The sequence below is a fragment of the Sinocyclocheilus rhinocerous genome, unplaced genomic scaffold (genome assembly GCF_001515625.1).
Source record: "Sinocyclocheilus rhinocerous isolate Xijiao unplaced genomic scaffold, SAMN03320098_v1.1 scaffold1826, whole genome shotgun sequence".
Taxonomy (NCBI): Eukaryota; Metazoa; Chordata; class Actinopteri; order Cypriniformes; family Cyprinidae; genus Sinocyclocheilus; species Sinocyclocheilus rhinocerous.
In genome coordinates this window covers 219,922-236,054 of record NW_015645117.1, presented here as the reverse complement: position 1 = coordinate 236,054, position 16,133 = coordinate 219,922, and the positions used below count along the sequence as shown (strand labels likewise).

General features: G+C 39.2%; 1 protein-coding gene across 3 annotated transcripts in view; it reads right to left on the bottom strand.

The window, feature by feature from the left end:
- LOC107705840 (inositol hexakisphosphate kinase 1-like) overlaps positions 1 to 16,133 on the bottom strand; it is a 57,431-nt gene that overhangs the window by 23,296 nt on the left and 18,002 nt on the right. The window contains exons 1-2 of one of the 3 annotated variants that reach the window (XM_016509337.1): positions 11,016 to 11,213; positions 1,068 to 1,471 (exon numbers count right to left, since the gene is read on the bottom strand). In XM_016509337.1, the coding sequence (XP_016364823.1) occupies positions 1,068 to 1,290 (223 nt within the window). In that variant the 5' untranslated portion in view covers positions 1,291 to 1,471; positions 11,016 to 11,213. Of the gene's footprint in view, positions 1 to 1,067; positions 1,472 to 7,599; positions 7,651 to 11,015; positions 11,214 to 16,133 lie in introns of those variants that run through there. The other 2 variants (XM_016509338.1, XM_016509336.1) reach the window with 2 other exon arrangements.

Here is a 16,133-nt window from a genome sequence, read left to right as displayed (position 1 = left end):
ATATATATATATATATATATATATATTAGTGCTGTCAATCGATAAAAATTTTTTACTAATTAATCGCATGTTTTTTCTGAACTTAATCGCGATTAATCCCACCTAACATTAAACTTTTTAAAAATGCTTTTATATTGCAATAATTTCACATTTAATCTTCAAATTAATTATTTGATTTATTATTATTAATTTTGCGATGATTGCGATTAATTATTATTAGACTTTCATAAAATAACTTCTAATTTAAGTGAACTTTAAACAATCTTCACATAAGATAAACCCATTATAACCAATGCCATATTTAGCTACCGTTTGCTGCCACTGCTGAACATGACACAGATCTGACACGCATCGTATTTTCTCTCAACTCTCTTTACCTTTTCTGACCCACTTCAGGTCTTAAAGTCTCTATTAATGAGCTGACGAGTTGAATCGGGTGTGTTAGATGAGTGAGACAGCGTTGCGCTGCTCCAGGACAGTTTTGAAAACCATTTCAGAGTTCTTAAATGTGACTCATATAGCCTAATACGTGCATGCACAGTTTTAAGGCAGCTTTAATCGCCTTCATGACTTAACTGACCACGACATTGCATGCACTTCGTTTCTTTCGCACTTTCATATGAAATGATAAAGGCTACAGTGCGCGCCGGCGCCTTTGTGCGCACAGTTGAAGAGTGCGCGCCGAGTAGCCTACAGTACTGTTTCTGCGCTCGTTTGACTCGCGCCTGGCGTTGAGGTGAAGTGGAGTGTGCGTCTGAAACGTCTACTGTTTGATGTGCTCATAAAGACGTTCTGAGACTAATTAAATTATCAAGAAAAAAGAGACAGAGGCAGCAGTTGTGAGTGGGGCGGCCAACACTAGCCCCACCCCTGCGTTAACTGCGTTAAATATTTTTAACGCGTTAAACTGAAAAAATTCATTGCATGCATTAACGCGCTAATTTTGACACCACTAATATATATATTATACCCTTATTGGGGGCTGAGCCCCCCAAAAATGAAAATCCTAGAATCGCCCCTGGTGCCACCTTAAAAAGAGTGCAATGTATCCAGATCATCCGTCTTACCTTTGTACTCGGGGGTGAACTCCTTCATCTCTGGAGGCAGGGACTCGTAAAAGCGCTGCTCTCGGCTGATGAGCGGCTTGCAGATGGTGTGGTCATCGTAACGCATCATGCTGGTGTGGCCGCCCACCTGGTGAATGAACGGCTCCAGGGGGACCCCGGCGCGGCTGCCCTGCCCCTGGCTGGCGCTGTGCTTGCCCGCCTCCATAGTGTGCGGGACACACATGGCGTTGGAGGGCCGCGCGGAGCTGGGGGCATGGGCTCGGGCGCGCAGGCCTGGCGAGCGCGGGGTGCACGGGGGCGGCTGAGAGCGCACGCTGCCGCCGGGAGGGGGAGGAGCCAGCACGCTGAGCGCTGGGATGAGAAAGAGCGCCGGGAGCGCTGGGGATGATCCTTAATGCTGCCTCCTAGAGGAGAAGGCGAAAGATCACAGTTTAGGCTCTAAGCATTAATAGCGGTTCACTTCCGTGATTTGGTACGATTGCGTTCACATCAGCAGCGAACCGTACCGGAGTTCACTTGAACAGTACCCCAGACCACCCTTTTTAAGCGGACTCTGGTACGGTTCGCTGGTGCACACTCGAGTTCGGAAGACTGCGTTCACATCATCCAAACGAACTCTGACGTCAATCAAACCCGGGTGCGCACCAAAAGTGCTAGTGTGAAAGCACCCTAACAAAACAGAGACTGTGGCTAGTATCATCAAATATGGAAATGCTTGATGTGCAAGAACAAATCTCATTGGTTCCTGTGGAAGATCAAACGCACTTGCATAACACACTAAAACCTTCTGTCTACCATATTTGATGAGCTCTATGTATGCGTGCTGATCAATGTTTACTTGTGAATAAAAAACCCTAAATGAGTAATTTGTTCATCATATAAAACAATCGTGTCTCTTCAGAAGACTTGGATTAAACCACTTGATTCATATGGAATCCTTTCACAATGTCTTTATGAACTTTTTAAAGCATCAACATTTCTGGTGAACGTAGGGGCAGAAATAGCTTATATTTTGAATGTTTCGAACAAAATTTGTATGGGTTTGGAATGATATGAAGGTAGGGCTGAGCAATGTAGTTAAAAATATATATCACTATATTTACCAAATTTGAAATTTTCACAAGAGCGCTCACACAAATACACACACGGGAGCGTTTGAAAACAACCGCCTATTAGCTGTCATACTCATGAGATGAAAAAGAGAGTGAAAATGGCTTGCTTATAAACTAAACTTTTAACATTTATCACTATATCTCATCAGCAGAATTATCATGCCGCTAATATTCAGTTTTGCACAACCTTTCATGAGGGTGAGTAGCTAAATAATGACAGAATTTAAATTTTTGGATGAACTAACAATTCAATAGACAGAAAATAACAGCTTAAATGGTCTGGATATTAATCAAACCGCACACCAGCTAAACAAAACAAACAGAGGTTTATGACCTTCCATTACTGCATCTCGAGAGCGTTTCCCAGAATGCTGTGTCGCCCTACAAACACAGCTGGTATCTGCTGATCTCAGAGCCTTTATTACATTAGCCTGAGTCCCATCAGCTCAAAGACACACAGAGCGGCATCCATCTCTAACAATGCCTTCAATCTAATCCTCATTTTACCCAACATGCACACGTTCGGCTCTCATCAATTAACACAAAAACAGTGTTTCACATGCTCTCAAAATTGAAGCTGTCTTTGAAGTCTTGATGGAATGAGTCTGATGTCTCAGGAAGGCTGAGCTGCCATCGACTGCTTCATTCAGGTTAAAAGATCTTTAATTGAAGTATTGATCCAGCAGTGCCTAAACAAGCATTCCAGGCATTCGCGATAAAGCCCCGCTGGACATGTTTGAGTGTGAATTCCCACTGTCAGCTTTCGCTGCTCTGTAATTTTGGAAGTCAATGCACTCTTGTATTTGGCTGAGCAGCTGTTGGGCGTCTCGCTTAATGTGTTCGAACACAATAATTCTAAATAGTTAAGCTCCAAAGGGGAGAAGAATTTATTGAAGGCAGCAGTGCAGTAGCGATGTTATTGTGTCAACCTTCCAAAAATTTTAACTCACTGAAAATCAATGACAGCATTACCGTGACAGCATAATTATTAAAAAATTACAAACACTATTTACAACTGAACCTCTTAAAACTAGGGATGCACCAATCATAATTTTTCATGCCTCATTTTGATTTGCGATTTTTTTTACAAGCAAATGGACTGATTATTATACGAAATGTATTTGTTAATTACTTGCACGATTACAGGCCGAACTGGTCTAACCTGATAAACAGACTATGGCCGTGTATCCACCAAAGCGTTTTTTCCTGAGGCTAGCATATTTTTTTCAATAGTTTTCAATGGGAGCGCCAAGTTTTTTAAGACGCCAGCAGCACAACAAAGCACTAATGAATGTTCAACTTTGGGCAAAATGCAGCGCTCATCACTGTCAATTTTCAGTCAGCCGTCCAATCACAGTGGAGGAGGGGCGGGGCAAAAACCACACTGACCAACTGTCACATCCTACCAGTACTACGACTGAACGACAATGGAAAAGTTAATATTGATATGAAAAATAATGCATGCATTTAGTTCGTGATGCATCTGCCACATTACTTTACCGCTAAAGCCGCCTATTCTGTATCACAGCAACCCGAGCGTCTCAACTGAAAAAAGAAAAAAAAAACTGCCTCCGTAGCATTTGCAAGCGTTCAAGCTAGGCATTTTCAGAAGAGCACCTGCTGTTTTCAGCTGGCTAAAGGCACTGGCATAAGGAGCCGACTTTCACCCGATCATTTACATGTGTTTTTTTTTGTCAACAAGAACATGTGAAACAATGCAAACACAATGCCAACTCGAGTGTATATGTACGTGCCTTATAGCCCTTTAAATGCTTTTTTCCTGTACTTTTTTTTTGCACAATGTTTAAAGGTGACATATCATGAAAAGAAAGCGAGCGCGTCTGATTTCGCTCCCTTGGTGGTGTGGCAAAGGGATCTCATTATAATTTTACCGCCCCTTAATCTGTAAGTTTCCACCCACGGCTCCGTCATTTTGATTTCACAGGCGACAAAGGTGTACCAGTTCTAATGCCATGGCGATAGTTTGAGCAAAACATGCTAACTGTTATGTCTTTGGCTGCACAGACACGCACAGAACACTATTTAGAGTCCCAGCCTCAGAGGAGACAACAGAGCAGTGGATTTATTGATTTATTTACTGTATATTGCTGCTGCCACACAGATCTAAAATAAACATGCGATTTATTTCCCAGCAGTTTACCTTCACAGACATAACCGACTGTTTTTGTAACTCGTGTTTTTAACGTAAACTTGTGTGTGAATGAGAGCTTAGTTTAGTACTCACATGCTGTGTGGTGGCCGCTTTCTGTCCGTGTGCTTCGGATGTGTGCTCTCAGAAAACTGTATATCAGAAGTTTAAACTCATATGGTAAAACTCGCATGATTTCAGCGCGAAAAACATGATAATCAGAACCAAAACAGATGATTTTAGCAGGTATGAGCTGTAATGGCGCAGCTCTATTCTGGAAAAGGGGGCGGGGAGCAGCAGCTCATTTGCATTTAAAGAGACAGGCCCGAAAAACAGCGTGTTTCTGCTTCCACTCAAAATAGGCATTTTCAAAATGATATAATAACTGATATGTGGAGTCTTTTGAGTTGAAACTTCACAGACACATTCTGGGGACACCAGAGACTTATATTACACATTGTAAAAAGGGGCATAATATGTCTCCTTTAAAGTTTTCAAATGGAAAAAAACACAGGATATAATTTATAAGCTTGTTGTGATAAGATTGTTCGGAAATGGTGAGAAAAATAATGTTTGATTAAAAAAAAGGTCATTCTCATTAAACGTCATTTAAATAAACAAATACTCGAATATTAAATTTTTTATGAGCTCAAATATTCAAATGCAATATTTTTGAAAAATGCGCATCCCTAATATCCGGAACAGAAGATCTTCCAGCTTACAAATAAAAACAGACTATTTGACAAGCAACAGTGACAATTTATTACATAATATTCACAGATGACACAAGTCGTTGGTGGCTATGTGTAAGTGTTGTATCATATGGCCTCTCAAGATGGCGCCGATGATGATGGCGGCCTCCGTGGTGTGCTCTGCAGTTGTTTTTCTATCCAGTTGAAGCCACTAGATGCGGCGCTGCTGCGTTGTTCATTAAAAATATAGCGGAAAAAGAGAACATCAATGTGGAGAAGATCTTGGGTGCGTCTCAATCAGCTCCCTTGTTCAGTAGTATGGGCACTGATCATGGAGTCGCCCATTTTAAGGGCTGTCTCAATCGCGAAATCCTTCCAGTGCACTGGAACGTTCGCTCCCTGAAAAATCCCACAATGCACTGCAAAAACTAGGGAGCATCGGCGCTCACTATGCTCCCTTACCGGAAATAACGTCACATTTCTGAAGCGGGAAACATAAACCACACGAGTCAACGCGATAAATATAATGTTACGCAATAGAAGATTTTAAAAGATGGACCGTTTTTTAGTATATTTCAACATAAACACACATCGCTAGACAGGTAATGAACTCATCTAATTATCATTTATAATTAATATTTGGCTGAAATGTTGTAAGAACATGTAACAGAGCAATGTGTTTAAAGAGAATAAAAATAATATAAAAATTAGATTGGTCCTGCCTGTTGTTTATTAATTCCAGTGATGACGTTCTACTATGTTGTCCGTTGACGTTGTACGTAATCATGTCACTGGAATTTGAGTGATCACTGTCCCAACGTGCAGTGAGTCAGGGAACTTACCAGTGGCCGAATTCGTGTACACGATCTACTGATTAACGAGCTCGAGAGCAAGGGAGCTGATTGAGACGCACTCCTTGTTTACATCAAAACCGAAACCAAGCCGTTCACACAGAACGCATATTTCACGCATTTTCTAGATGGACATCTATTATTGTTGCACTCGCGTCTCGCACAAAAGAGCCGCATGTTTAGAAAGCCATGTAAAATTAATGCAAGTTTAACTTTGAAAAAAACATATATCGAGACTTTATGGCAGGTTTTTCCCCATCCCACTGCACCTCATGTTTTTAAATGAAAAATGTACTCTGGCTTCAAACACTCCACCATCATCCCCATCCCAAAGAAATCCAAAAATACAGCACTAAATGACTATAGGCCTGTGGCTCTAACGTCTTGTCGTCATGAAGTCTCACATACAATTGTCAATTTATATATTGTTATTCCTTATTTACTTGTTCTATTTTTTATTTTTTAAATTCTTTTATTATCTGTGTTTTTGTTCTGTTTTGTTCATTCTGTTGCACTGCGGAAGCTTCTGTCATGAAAACAAATTCCTCGTATGTGAAAACATACCTGGCAATAAAACTCATTCTGATTCTGATATAATCACTGTATTTTATGCTTATGATACGAAGTACAACGATAAATCAGTCTTTGCCTATAAATGAATTTTAAATTATTGAGTATGTTCATTTTATCTATATTAAAACAACAGAAACAAATAGAGTGGCACATGTATATATACTGGTCTAGTCGTCCGGTCAAGAGGAAATGGTATTTAATGTTTGATCTCACTGTACTGTATGTTCTGGATCTTCTCTAGTCTAAACACAGAGCGGCCCCCTGTCATTCATGTGGCTAATGTGCCAAGACTGAAATAGCTTTCATACCATCACTACTGTAGGAAACAGTATGCACTTAGATAGAGGGGTCAGTTGAGGAAGGCTGATGTACAGTACTACCACAGATGTGATCAATTGCTTTGCATTTATTTCAAAATAAAACCATTACAATCAATTATAGGCTAAATCGCTCCCTTCTCAATGTAGTATTTTGACAACTATAAAGATAACATTAACAATAACTACATTAGCGTCCACATCTGCAAACAATAACATTCTGTTTATTATAAGCGCACTGCATTTATATTGTCTGCCGCTTTAAATGCTGGAGCTCTTTAAAGCAGGATAGATTCTGATTGGCTATCAATGTTTTTATTGTTCATAAGCTGGAAAATCATTTTTAAAGTGATTTTAGAGCTCTGTGCCAATGTCGCTATAGTTGTGGTGTGAACTCCACTATTTACATAGAATTAGAACGATTATTAAAGTTATTACAGTTATTGTCCTTGGTATGAACAGGTCACTATATGTGAATGTGCACCATTCTGCCCCTCGAGCAGCGCCTTCACTTCACCTGTCGCTGTCTGCTGTGTGTGTGGAGAGAGCAGACGAGGTGACAGAGCAGAGGCAGCGTGATCAGATAAAATGTCAGCGTCATTAATTTATATGTAAACAAACACTCATGTAAACATAATTGCTCCATATATTGCACCACCAAATGTTATCACGGTTATGTGCATACTGCACTTTAAGTCAATAAAGTAATTATCACACCAGACTTTCATCTGCTAGCCAGATTTATGATCAAAACATGCAGTGGGAAGATTTGGGTTGATGTCCATAAAACATAAAACAGCGGCACTACTAATGCTGTGATCTTACTCCTGCAACTCACCAGAGCTCAGATTCACCACATCACAAGAGTCAGAGCCACTATGGGTTGTGAGTGACATCCTGCAGCAAGAAAGATCCCTATTATTACCATCCATTTTTGACCTAAAAAGCCTTCAGAGTCTAGAAACTCGCATCCAGCACAGCTTGTCTGTGAACAACGGCTCTGTGTAGTAAATGCTGCTCCACGTGAAAGCACGCATGTGTAGAGATTTACCGCTGATTACAGAACCGGCTTTACTGACGAGATGCGCATTAAATATCGTGCGATATTTATCGTGCAGCCCTAGCATCCAGCAATTCTAAATACATACTGCAAAGTTTTGGGAGTGACAGCTGCTTTAAAGATGTGAATTCATTACGTTATCATACAGTGTGTACTAGGGCTGCACAATTAATCGAATTTCTAATCGCGATCACGATTAAGGATGCCAAGATTACGTAATCGTTCAAAACCGCGATTACAAAAAAAAAGTACATTATTCTGTGTGCTTAAGAGGCGTGTTTAGAGCATGTCACGTTGTGAGAGGCGAATCATGACTTTTAATAGTAGTGTGTAGGCGTGTCCTTATCATCGACCTGATTATCCACTAACGCATGTCTATCTCATGTCATGTTAATTTCGTAAACGTGTGCTGATAAAGAAACAACTTCTGACAACTTGCAAAGTGTTGCTCAGAATCAAGCATTAGAACCGAAAAGAAAAGCTTCATCAGTGGTGTGGAATTATTTTGGATTCACAGGCGATGATGTCGAGCAGCATGTTATACTGTGCAAGTTATGTCGAACAACTGTTTCTGCACCATCAAACAACACCACGAATTTATACAATCATTTAAAATTCAACCACAGAGTGCAATACGAGGAGTGTCTCAGCGTGAAGAAAAAAGCACCAAGTGATGCAAGAACTGCTACACAGACACCAATCACGAAATCGTTGTTTTGTGCTTCTCCGTACCCGGCAGGTTCCCAAAGGCAGATTGAGATAACTGAAGCGATCACGCATTTCATTGCAAAGGACATGGTGCCGATTAATTCAGTTTGCAGCGCGGGGTTTAAAAAACTCATAAACACACTGGAAAAGAGATATGTCATCCCCTCCCGCAATTATTTTTCTCAAGTTGCGTTACCTTCACTTTATGCAAAATGCCGGGAAAGAATTGAATCAGATCTGCAGAAAATAGAGTTCTATTCCACCACGACTGATTTATGGTCGAGCAGAACTATGGAACCATATACGAGCCTAACAGTTCATTACATTGATGACGAGTTTCAACTCAAAAGCAGATGCTTGCAAACGTCCTATTTTCCACAAGATCACACTGGAGATGCGATTGCTCAAGGATTGAAAGAAATCCGGGCTGGCTGCCTGGGATTTAAAGGAGGAGCAACAAGTCTGTGTCACAACAGACAGCGCAGCAAATATAGTGAACGCTGTTGCTATTAATAAGTGAAGCAGACACCAGTGTTTTGGACACAGGCTGCACCTAGCAATTGGTGAGTAGCCTGCCATTACTTAATATTTATTTATCTAAAAATGTGCACATAATACCATTATTATGCCATGCAATATCAGTTGTACTTGTGTCTAATAATATGCAGACCAGGGGTTTTCAAATCCATTCCTGGATTTTAATGCATTCAGTGATAGAACAGTGTAGCATGCAACTTCAGTGTTTTATATATTGTAATAATGCTGTTATTTGATAAGTGAACTATAAACTTGTTTTTACAACTATAATATAAATTGTACTATGTTACTGTAATTAGAAATTTTGTCTTTAATTGTAAATAAAATATATAGCTTTAGTAAACTGTGTGTGTGTGTGTGTTTAGAACATGCTTTGAAAGATGGATGGATTGACCGTGCACTGAATGTCTGCAAAAAGGTGGTGGTGTGTTTCTCCTATAGCTGGAGACGAAGGAGGGAGTTGTCTGAGGCCCAGAAAGAGCTCAAGTTACCTCAACACAAGCTCAAGACTGAGTGTCCAACGAGGTGGGGCTCAAAACAAGCAATGATTGCCAGGGTGTTGGAACAACAGAGTGCCATTTCTTGTGTTCTCTCCGCGGACAGAAAAGCCAGACACCTTGTCCCCACATGGCAGGATGTAGAAGTCCTTGAGGCGGTCAACAACTCCCTTTCTCCACTTGCTGAATTCACTGATGCTCTTTCAGGAGAGCAATATGTAAGTGTATCATATGTGAAGCCTGTACTTCATTTGTTCAACAATAAAATCTTGGCAGAGAAAGAGGGAGAAACAGAACTGTCAAAATGCATCAAGAAGAAGATTTGAGGATTTTCTTCCAATAGTTCGTGCATCATGAACAGTGAGTGATCTGCCTGCTACAGTATTTTTCTCAGTGCGTCCGTCTTCAACGTCTCTGGCCTGTGTTAACGGGCGTTTACAGACTTCATATTTTCACATAAATGACATTTTGGAAAATGATTGCATTGCAACGCAGTTTGTGCAAGTCCAGAACAGAGACAAGTTGCTTGCAATAAGACAAAAAACGGGACTATGAAAAACAGCGCATACCGCAGGAACGGTATAACGGAAAATATTAGCGGTTTTGAAACCGTGACATTTTCAAATCGCGGTATACCTTGAAACCGGTAATCGGCCCATGCCTAGTTACTACACAATAAAAAATATTAAAACCATTGTTACTTTTTTGAAGCAAGTTTGTTAAATGCTGTCCTTCCGCTAAAAATAGTTCCTGACAGCAACAGTAAACTGCAAGAGAATGTTCCGAGCATGCCTCTCATCTAATGGAGCTTAAATAAAAACAGAGAATAGGAGTTCTTATCATCCGTTGTGTCATTTATTTTTTAACACCATATATGATATTTTCTCACACACATACATCTGCTTATCTCTCAGCATGAGAAAACGTCTACTACTAATTTGATGAAATGAAAACATGGACGGTAATAGGCGAGCTCTAGCCAAAAAAATTGCTGCATACACATTATTCCCCCCACTACTGAAATTCCCCCATCTACTAGTGGTTTCTGCTTAGTCTTAAAGGCTGGCTGAATAATTCTGAACTAAAATGTAGCATATCAATTCTATTATGTCAGACACTCAGTCTCTCTCTCTTTGCATATATGTGAGAGAAACAGCACTCTCAGTCAATCAACACACTAGAGTTTACAGTGCATCAAATATGCTGAGCATCCATTGATATCAATAGGAATAAAGAGTTCACTGTGCTGTAAAGAACACAGACAGTGAAACTCAAGCGCTCAGTCAGAGTGTTCAAGTGTAGGTCTGTGAAATTAACTCGATCACTAGTGAGTTATTATTTTAATTATTTATTAGCCAGTGGCTAACGATAGATATTATTAAGTTGCCCAGCGCACAATTTAGTAAGTGATTTACTCCAATGTAGATGGCTGTCAATCTAGTTTCTACTTACTGAATTTTGGATTAGATCGGATGCAGTCGTGTCCATTTAGGATCGGAGTCTACTTTCTGCATCTTTCTGCATGCGTGGATGTGTGTCGATAGATCTGGACGCGTCACAACGGGTTATTTCTGTCAGACATATCAGCTCTCATTCCAAAACACACAGCGGCAGCTCAGCATCAGTGTCTGGACAAAAAAGACATCTCAAGGACGGATCTGTTTTGACACATTAGTGGGAGTGGTTCAGGATGAGGAAGCTCAATGGGGAGGAGACTGAGACAGAATGAAAGTGTGAGGCAGACACAAGGAAAGACAGGTTACCTCGCTAAGCCTCTTGAATAGAGTGTTTGCAGGCAGCAGTGGGCAGACTAGAGCCTCACACTGACTGCTGGCTGCATGCCATCACAGGGTTAATTTTAGTTCTCGTCATGCCTGGATTACAAGGACAAAGTATGAATCAGGGGTGCCATCAAAGTCTGGGGAGATTATCATGGAGCTAAAGGAGGTATGAGGGATCAGAGCCACTCAAGCTGTTTTTCTAGTGTTCACACCACAGCATGCAGCTCTGTTTGGGAAATATAATAGCAAATGAAACCAGTCACGAGGACTGCATGATTTGGGGAAACATTTTTCCAATAAAAAATTGTGACAGCTATTTCAAAAGTGAAAAAAAAAGAAAAATCCAAGTTTAATGTGCTTGTTTGTTAGGAGTGCACAATTTGGCCAAAATTGTGAGATTATATATCAGTATAGCTATAAAATAAGAATTGTTTCTTCTTCGTCTTCTTCTTATTATTATAATGTTATAGCCATACTAACATATAACTGATATAAATGATATATATAACTGATAATTGTCCACTTCTAACAAACAAGCACAGAAAACATGGATGTTTTTAAAAAATAATAATATAATTACTAAAAAATTATAAATATTTCTACTATAACTACTAATACTATTATAATATATAATACTAAATATTTATATATATAATAATAATACTTATATTTTGCATTGCAACTCTAAAATTACAATAGTAATATTTATTATAATTTCTATTATAATATATAAATTTCTTAATTTTTTAACGTTAAACCACTGAATTTTAATTTTGACAAAACTGCATGCAGGGAGCCCTTAAAGCTTCTCTTTTATTGATAAGCACCTGTCATTACTGTAAACCCTAATGCTCAGAATAATTAATTGGTTTGGGTAAGGCAAACTTACATTAAACAAATTGATTCAAACTAATTAACCTTGATCAGCATTCAGAACTTTTTTCTTTTGAATTCATGAAACCGACACATTTTAAGTAATCTGTGTACATGCAAGTAGTCTATATAGTGGTAGTCTCTTTGTTAATTACATTAGCACAGGTGTGCTTTTTAAGACATAATAATACTGCTATGATGCAACGGAACTGTTTGAGTCAGCCTCATCAAAACTTCAGTTTATGTACAAAGAACATGCTTATGTATTACAAAATCAAAATGTAAAGTTCTACTAACTTTAAAAAATTTGTTCTTTGGGTTCTGCTAACTTATTCGAGCTTACAGTGAACTAAATATTTTAAGTTAAAGGAAATTAACACATGAGTACTACGCACTCAAAATCCGATAGTTCTGCTTACTTAGACCACTGGTGCCAATGCTCTCTATGATCTGCTTGTGCATATAATGATATTGAGACACACAGCTCAGATTGGTTTGTCTTCTCTTAAGAAAAGAAGGCTGTTTAGACATAAACACGGTTGATCTTAGTGAAGGTCTGCAAGATGACCACTAGACTCCACGGATCCCACTGCATATAGAGCATCCAATACCCTCCAAACAGCTCACTAAAACATGATTAGGGTGCTCGGCATGTGACAAAATTACTTACAAATGCATGAGTATAAAAATAGTCTTATAGTATCAATGCCAATTTACACAGGTGCAGTGAGTGCTAGATCCTAGTGTGAAGAATTTAAGGGTGTAGAAGCCATATTTGTATTGTTATTAAAAGTTTTATTTAGTTTTATGTTTTCTTAGTGTGCTCCTCCTACAGGTAATGAGGGAAATCTGGCTATTAGATTTGTGACAGTGAGAACATTTTCCCACCAGTTAATCGAAATGATTTTAATTACTTATTAGCCAGTGGCTAACGAGATATATCATTTAGTTGCCCAGCGCACACTTTAGTTGCATTTGTAAGTGATTTACTCCAATGTAGATGGCTGTCAATCTAGTTTCTACTTACTGGATATGAGATTAGATCGGATGCAGTCGTGTCAATTTAGGATCGGAGTCTACTTTCTGCATCTTTCTGCATGCGTGAATGTGTGTCGATAGATCTGTGTGACAACACAGGTAATACCGGTATCACCGGGGGTGGGGTTCGTTGGGCTTTTAAATAGCTTATAAATGCCCGAACGCACTTTCGAATTAGCAGCAATTCGGCGTCAATTGCTTGAATGGACAACAACAAAATGGTACAATGACAAACTCACTTATGCTATACTAAACATAGAACTTTAGTTAACAAACCGAATAAAAATCCACCATGCTATATGCCTAATATAAAAGAAATAACTTGCACAAAGGTTAAATATATATATAAAAAACACAAATAAATAAGAAACATAGAACGTTTATTAGCAAAACTAATAAGAAAGCTTGGAGGCACAGCATACACCTTGATGTAAAATAAAATTACATAAAGTATACACAATATACACAAAATATAAATTACACAAAGTTTAAATACAGTAAAAATCTACAAACGCTGTGGAACCAAATAAATAAGAAACGAATGTAAAAAAAAACGCTTACAAAATCGCCTTAGAGCCTTTTCAAAATCCTAAATATTGCCAAACAGGTGCTTTTGCATTTCGTTTCGAAACTAAGTCTTAATCTTTAATGGTAGTGTCTGTTCTTTAACTGTACTAATTGATTTCTTTCTATAAAAAATCAAAATTACGGTGGGGGCGGTGGTTCAGTGACGTAACCGGTGTTGTGGCTTAACACCAGTAACACCTTCAACACCGACTATCGCAGCATGCCTACTGGCTATAAATCTGCATTTCCAATCCAGAGGAGGGTGCTGATACGAGAAACAGTCCCTGATTGCGAGCAGCGTGGAATAAGGGCACTTTTGTGTGACTTGTAATGCCTTTTTTAAATGCACTTTTCCACCAAAATAAAAGCTTGAGGTTTTAACTTTTTACTTTGTTCAGTTTGGTCACTGAAAGGAAGTTGGAACTCTCAATTTTGCTTTTTCAGAGTGCACCAGATTGATTGCAGTAACAAGGTTAATGCACAGTCTCAAAAAATCCTGTGGGAAACAGTTAACCTACATAAGTTACTCCAGTTGTGGAGTGTGAAATGCTTGCATAAAGATGACAGAATGCACTTTAAAACATAAAAAAAAAAAAACTTAGCACTTCATATACTAAGCACCTAAAGAAACTGATGAATTGCACTTTGTTTTTTTTTTCATATTATTATTTTGGTTATCTGAATATCACATCATTCATTGTGCTAATTTACATAAGTGTACATAGATGTAATAATGGTACTGAAAGAACTTTAGAAGTTGGCAGACTGCACTTTGTTTTGACACTGATTTGTATCTTTTTCTTCACCGTGTTATATTAGTTCATTTAAATGTGGCAGATTATGGAGCAGTAAGAGCACTATAGGTGCTTTCACACATACAGTCTTATCCAGACATTAACTGATAAATTCCCTTTTAGAGATCATGTGTGGACACAACAGGACCTTCTGAAAAATGCCAGTAAATTAGCAAATCAATAAAACGCTGCTGCTTTTGAACAGCATATATTTTGTATTTTTTTACAGTAATTTACTGAGTTTATTTCTTTTTTTTTTTTTTTTGCAGAGATTTTGCAGTAAAAATGCAACATTTATATGTGCTTTGTAACAACAGCTGTGTCATTCCATGTCAACTCAACCAGTGGTCTATGGCTCTAATTTTAGATTTTTGCCATTTTTTTCTGAAGTAGGATAAACATGTATATAATATACTAAATGCCATGGATGAATATTTACAGAGTAATCCACTATTTTGTGGAGGGGGGGTCAAAACGTCAATTTTCACCTGAGATTTGGAGACTGTCACGATCTGTGCTAGGAGGAGTGCGGAACGAGGAACAAGGAGACGTGGAGTACATAAACAGTCTTTAATCCTGGGAATGACAGGGGAATTTCACAACATCCAACAAGTAGTAACCGACAAAGGAAGACTACACAGACTGGGGCTAATAGGTTGTTTGCACATGACGTCACTGATGACGTGCGAAATGCAGCTGGAGGGCAGGTCGGCGAGGGCCAGAAACAGTCTGGTATGGTCCTCGAGCGAGCGCTCCCCCTGCTCCAGCAGGAGGAGGAGGAATTTGACGCGAAGGAGGGGATCCATAGAACACAACGGAAACAAGACACTGATGGAAAAAACACGGAAACAAAAACGGAGGGTAGACACACGGAGGTTACTGTTTTTTTTGGGGTCGGTTCTTCTGTCACGAGCAGTGCTTGGAGGAGTGCGGAACGAGGAACAAGGAGACGTGGAGTACATAAACAGTCTTTAATCCTGGGAATGACAGGGGAATTTCACAACATCCAACAAGTAGTAACCGACAAAGGAAGACTACACAGACTGGGGCTAATAGGTTGTTTGCACATGACGTCACTGATGACGTGCGAAATGCAGCTGGAGGGCAGGAAGTGATTTTTCTCCGTAGGAATCACTAGCAGAAACTCAAAATGCCTGTGTTTTGCGTTGTTTATGGATGCTCAAATTGGCCAAACCGAGAAACCACAAGGAGCTTTTATCGCTATTTGCTCGCTTTCTAGGCTATAATCAATTCAGCGCTATTGATAAGCGCTATTTGCTCGCTTTCTAGGCTATAATCATTTCAGAATTTGAATAAAAGTTTTATTTTACGTGCTGCTAACAGGACCAACAGCCACATAACCTAACTTACATGCAGCAAAGTTTAAGGAGTGACAAAAAAAGCAGAACGGATGAGATGGAGGAAAGTCCGTACTGTACTTTTTTTTTGGCATGAGGCATTTTTGAGGCATTTTTTATATAGCGCTTTCATTGTATTGCTGTACACCCAACGCGCTT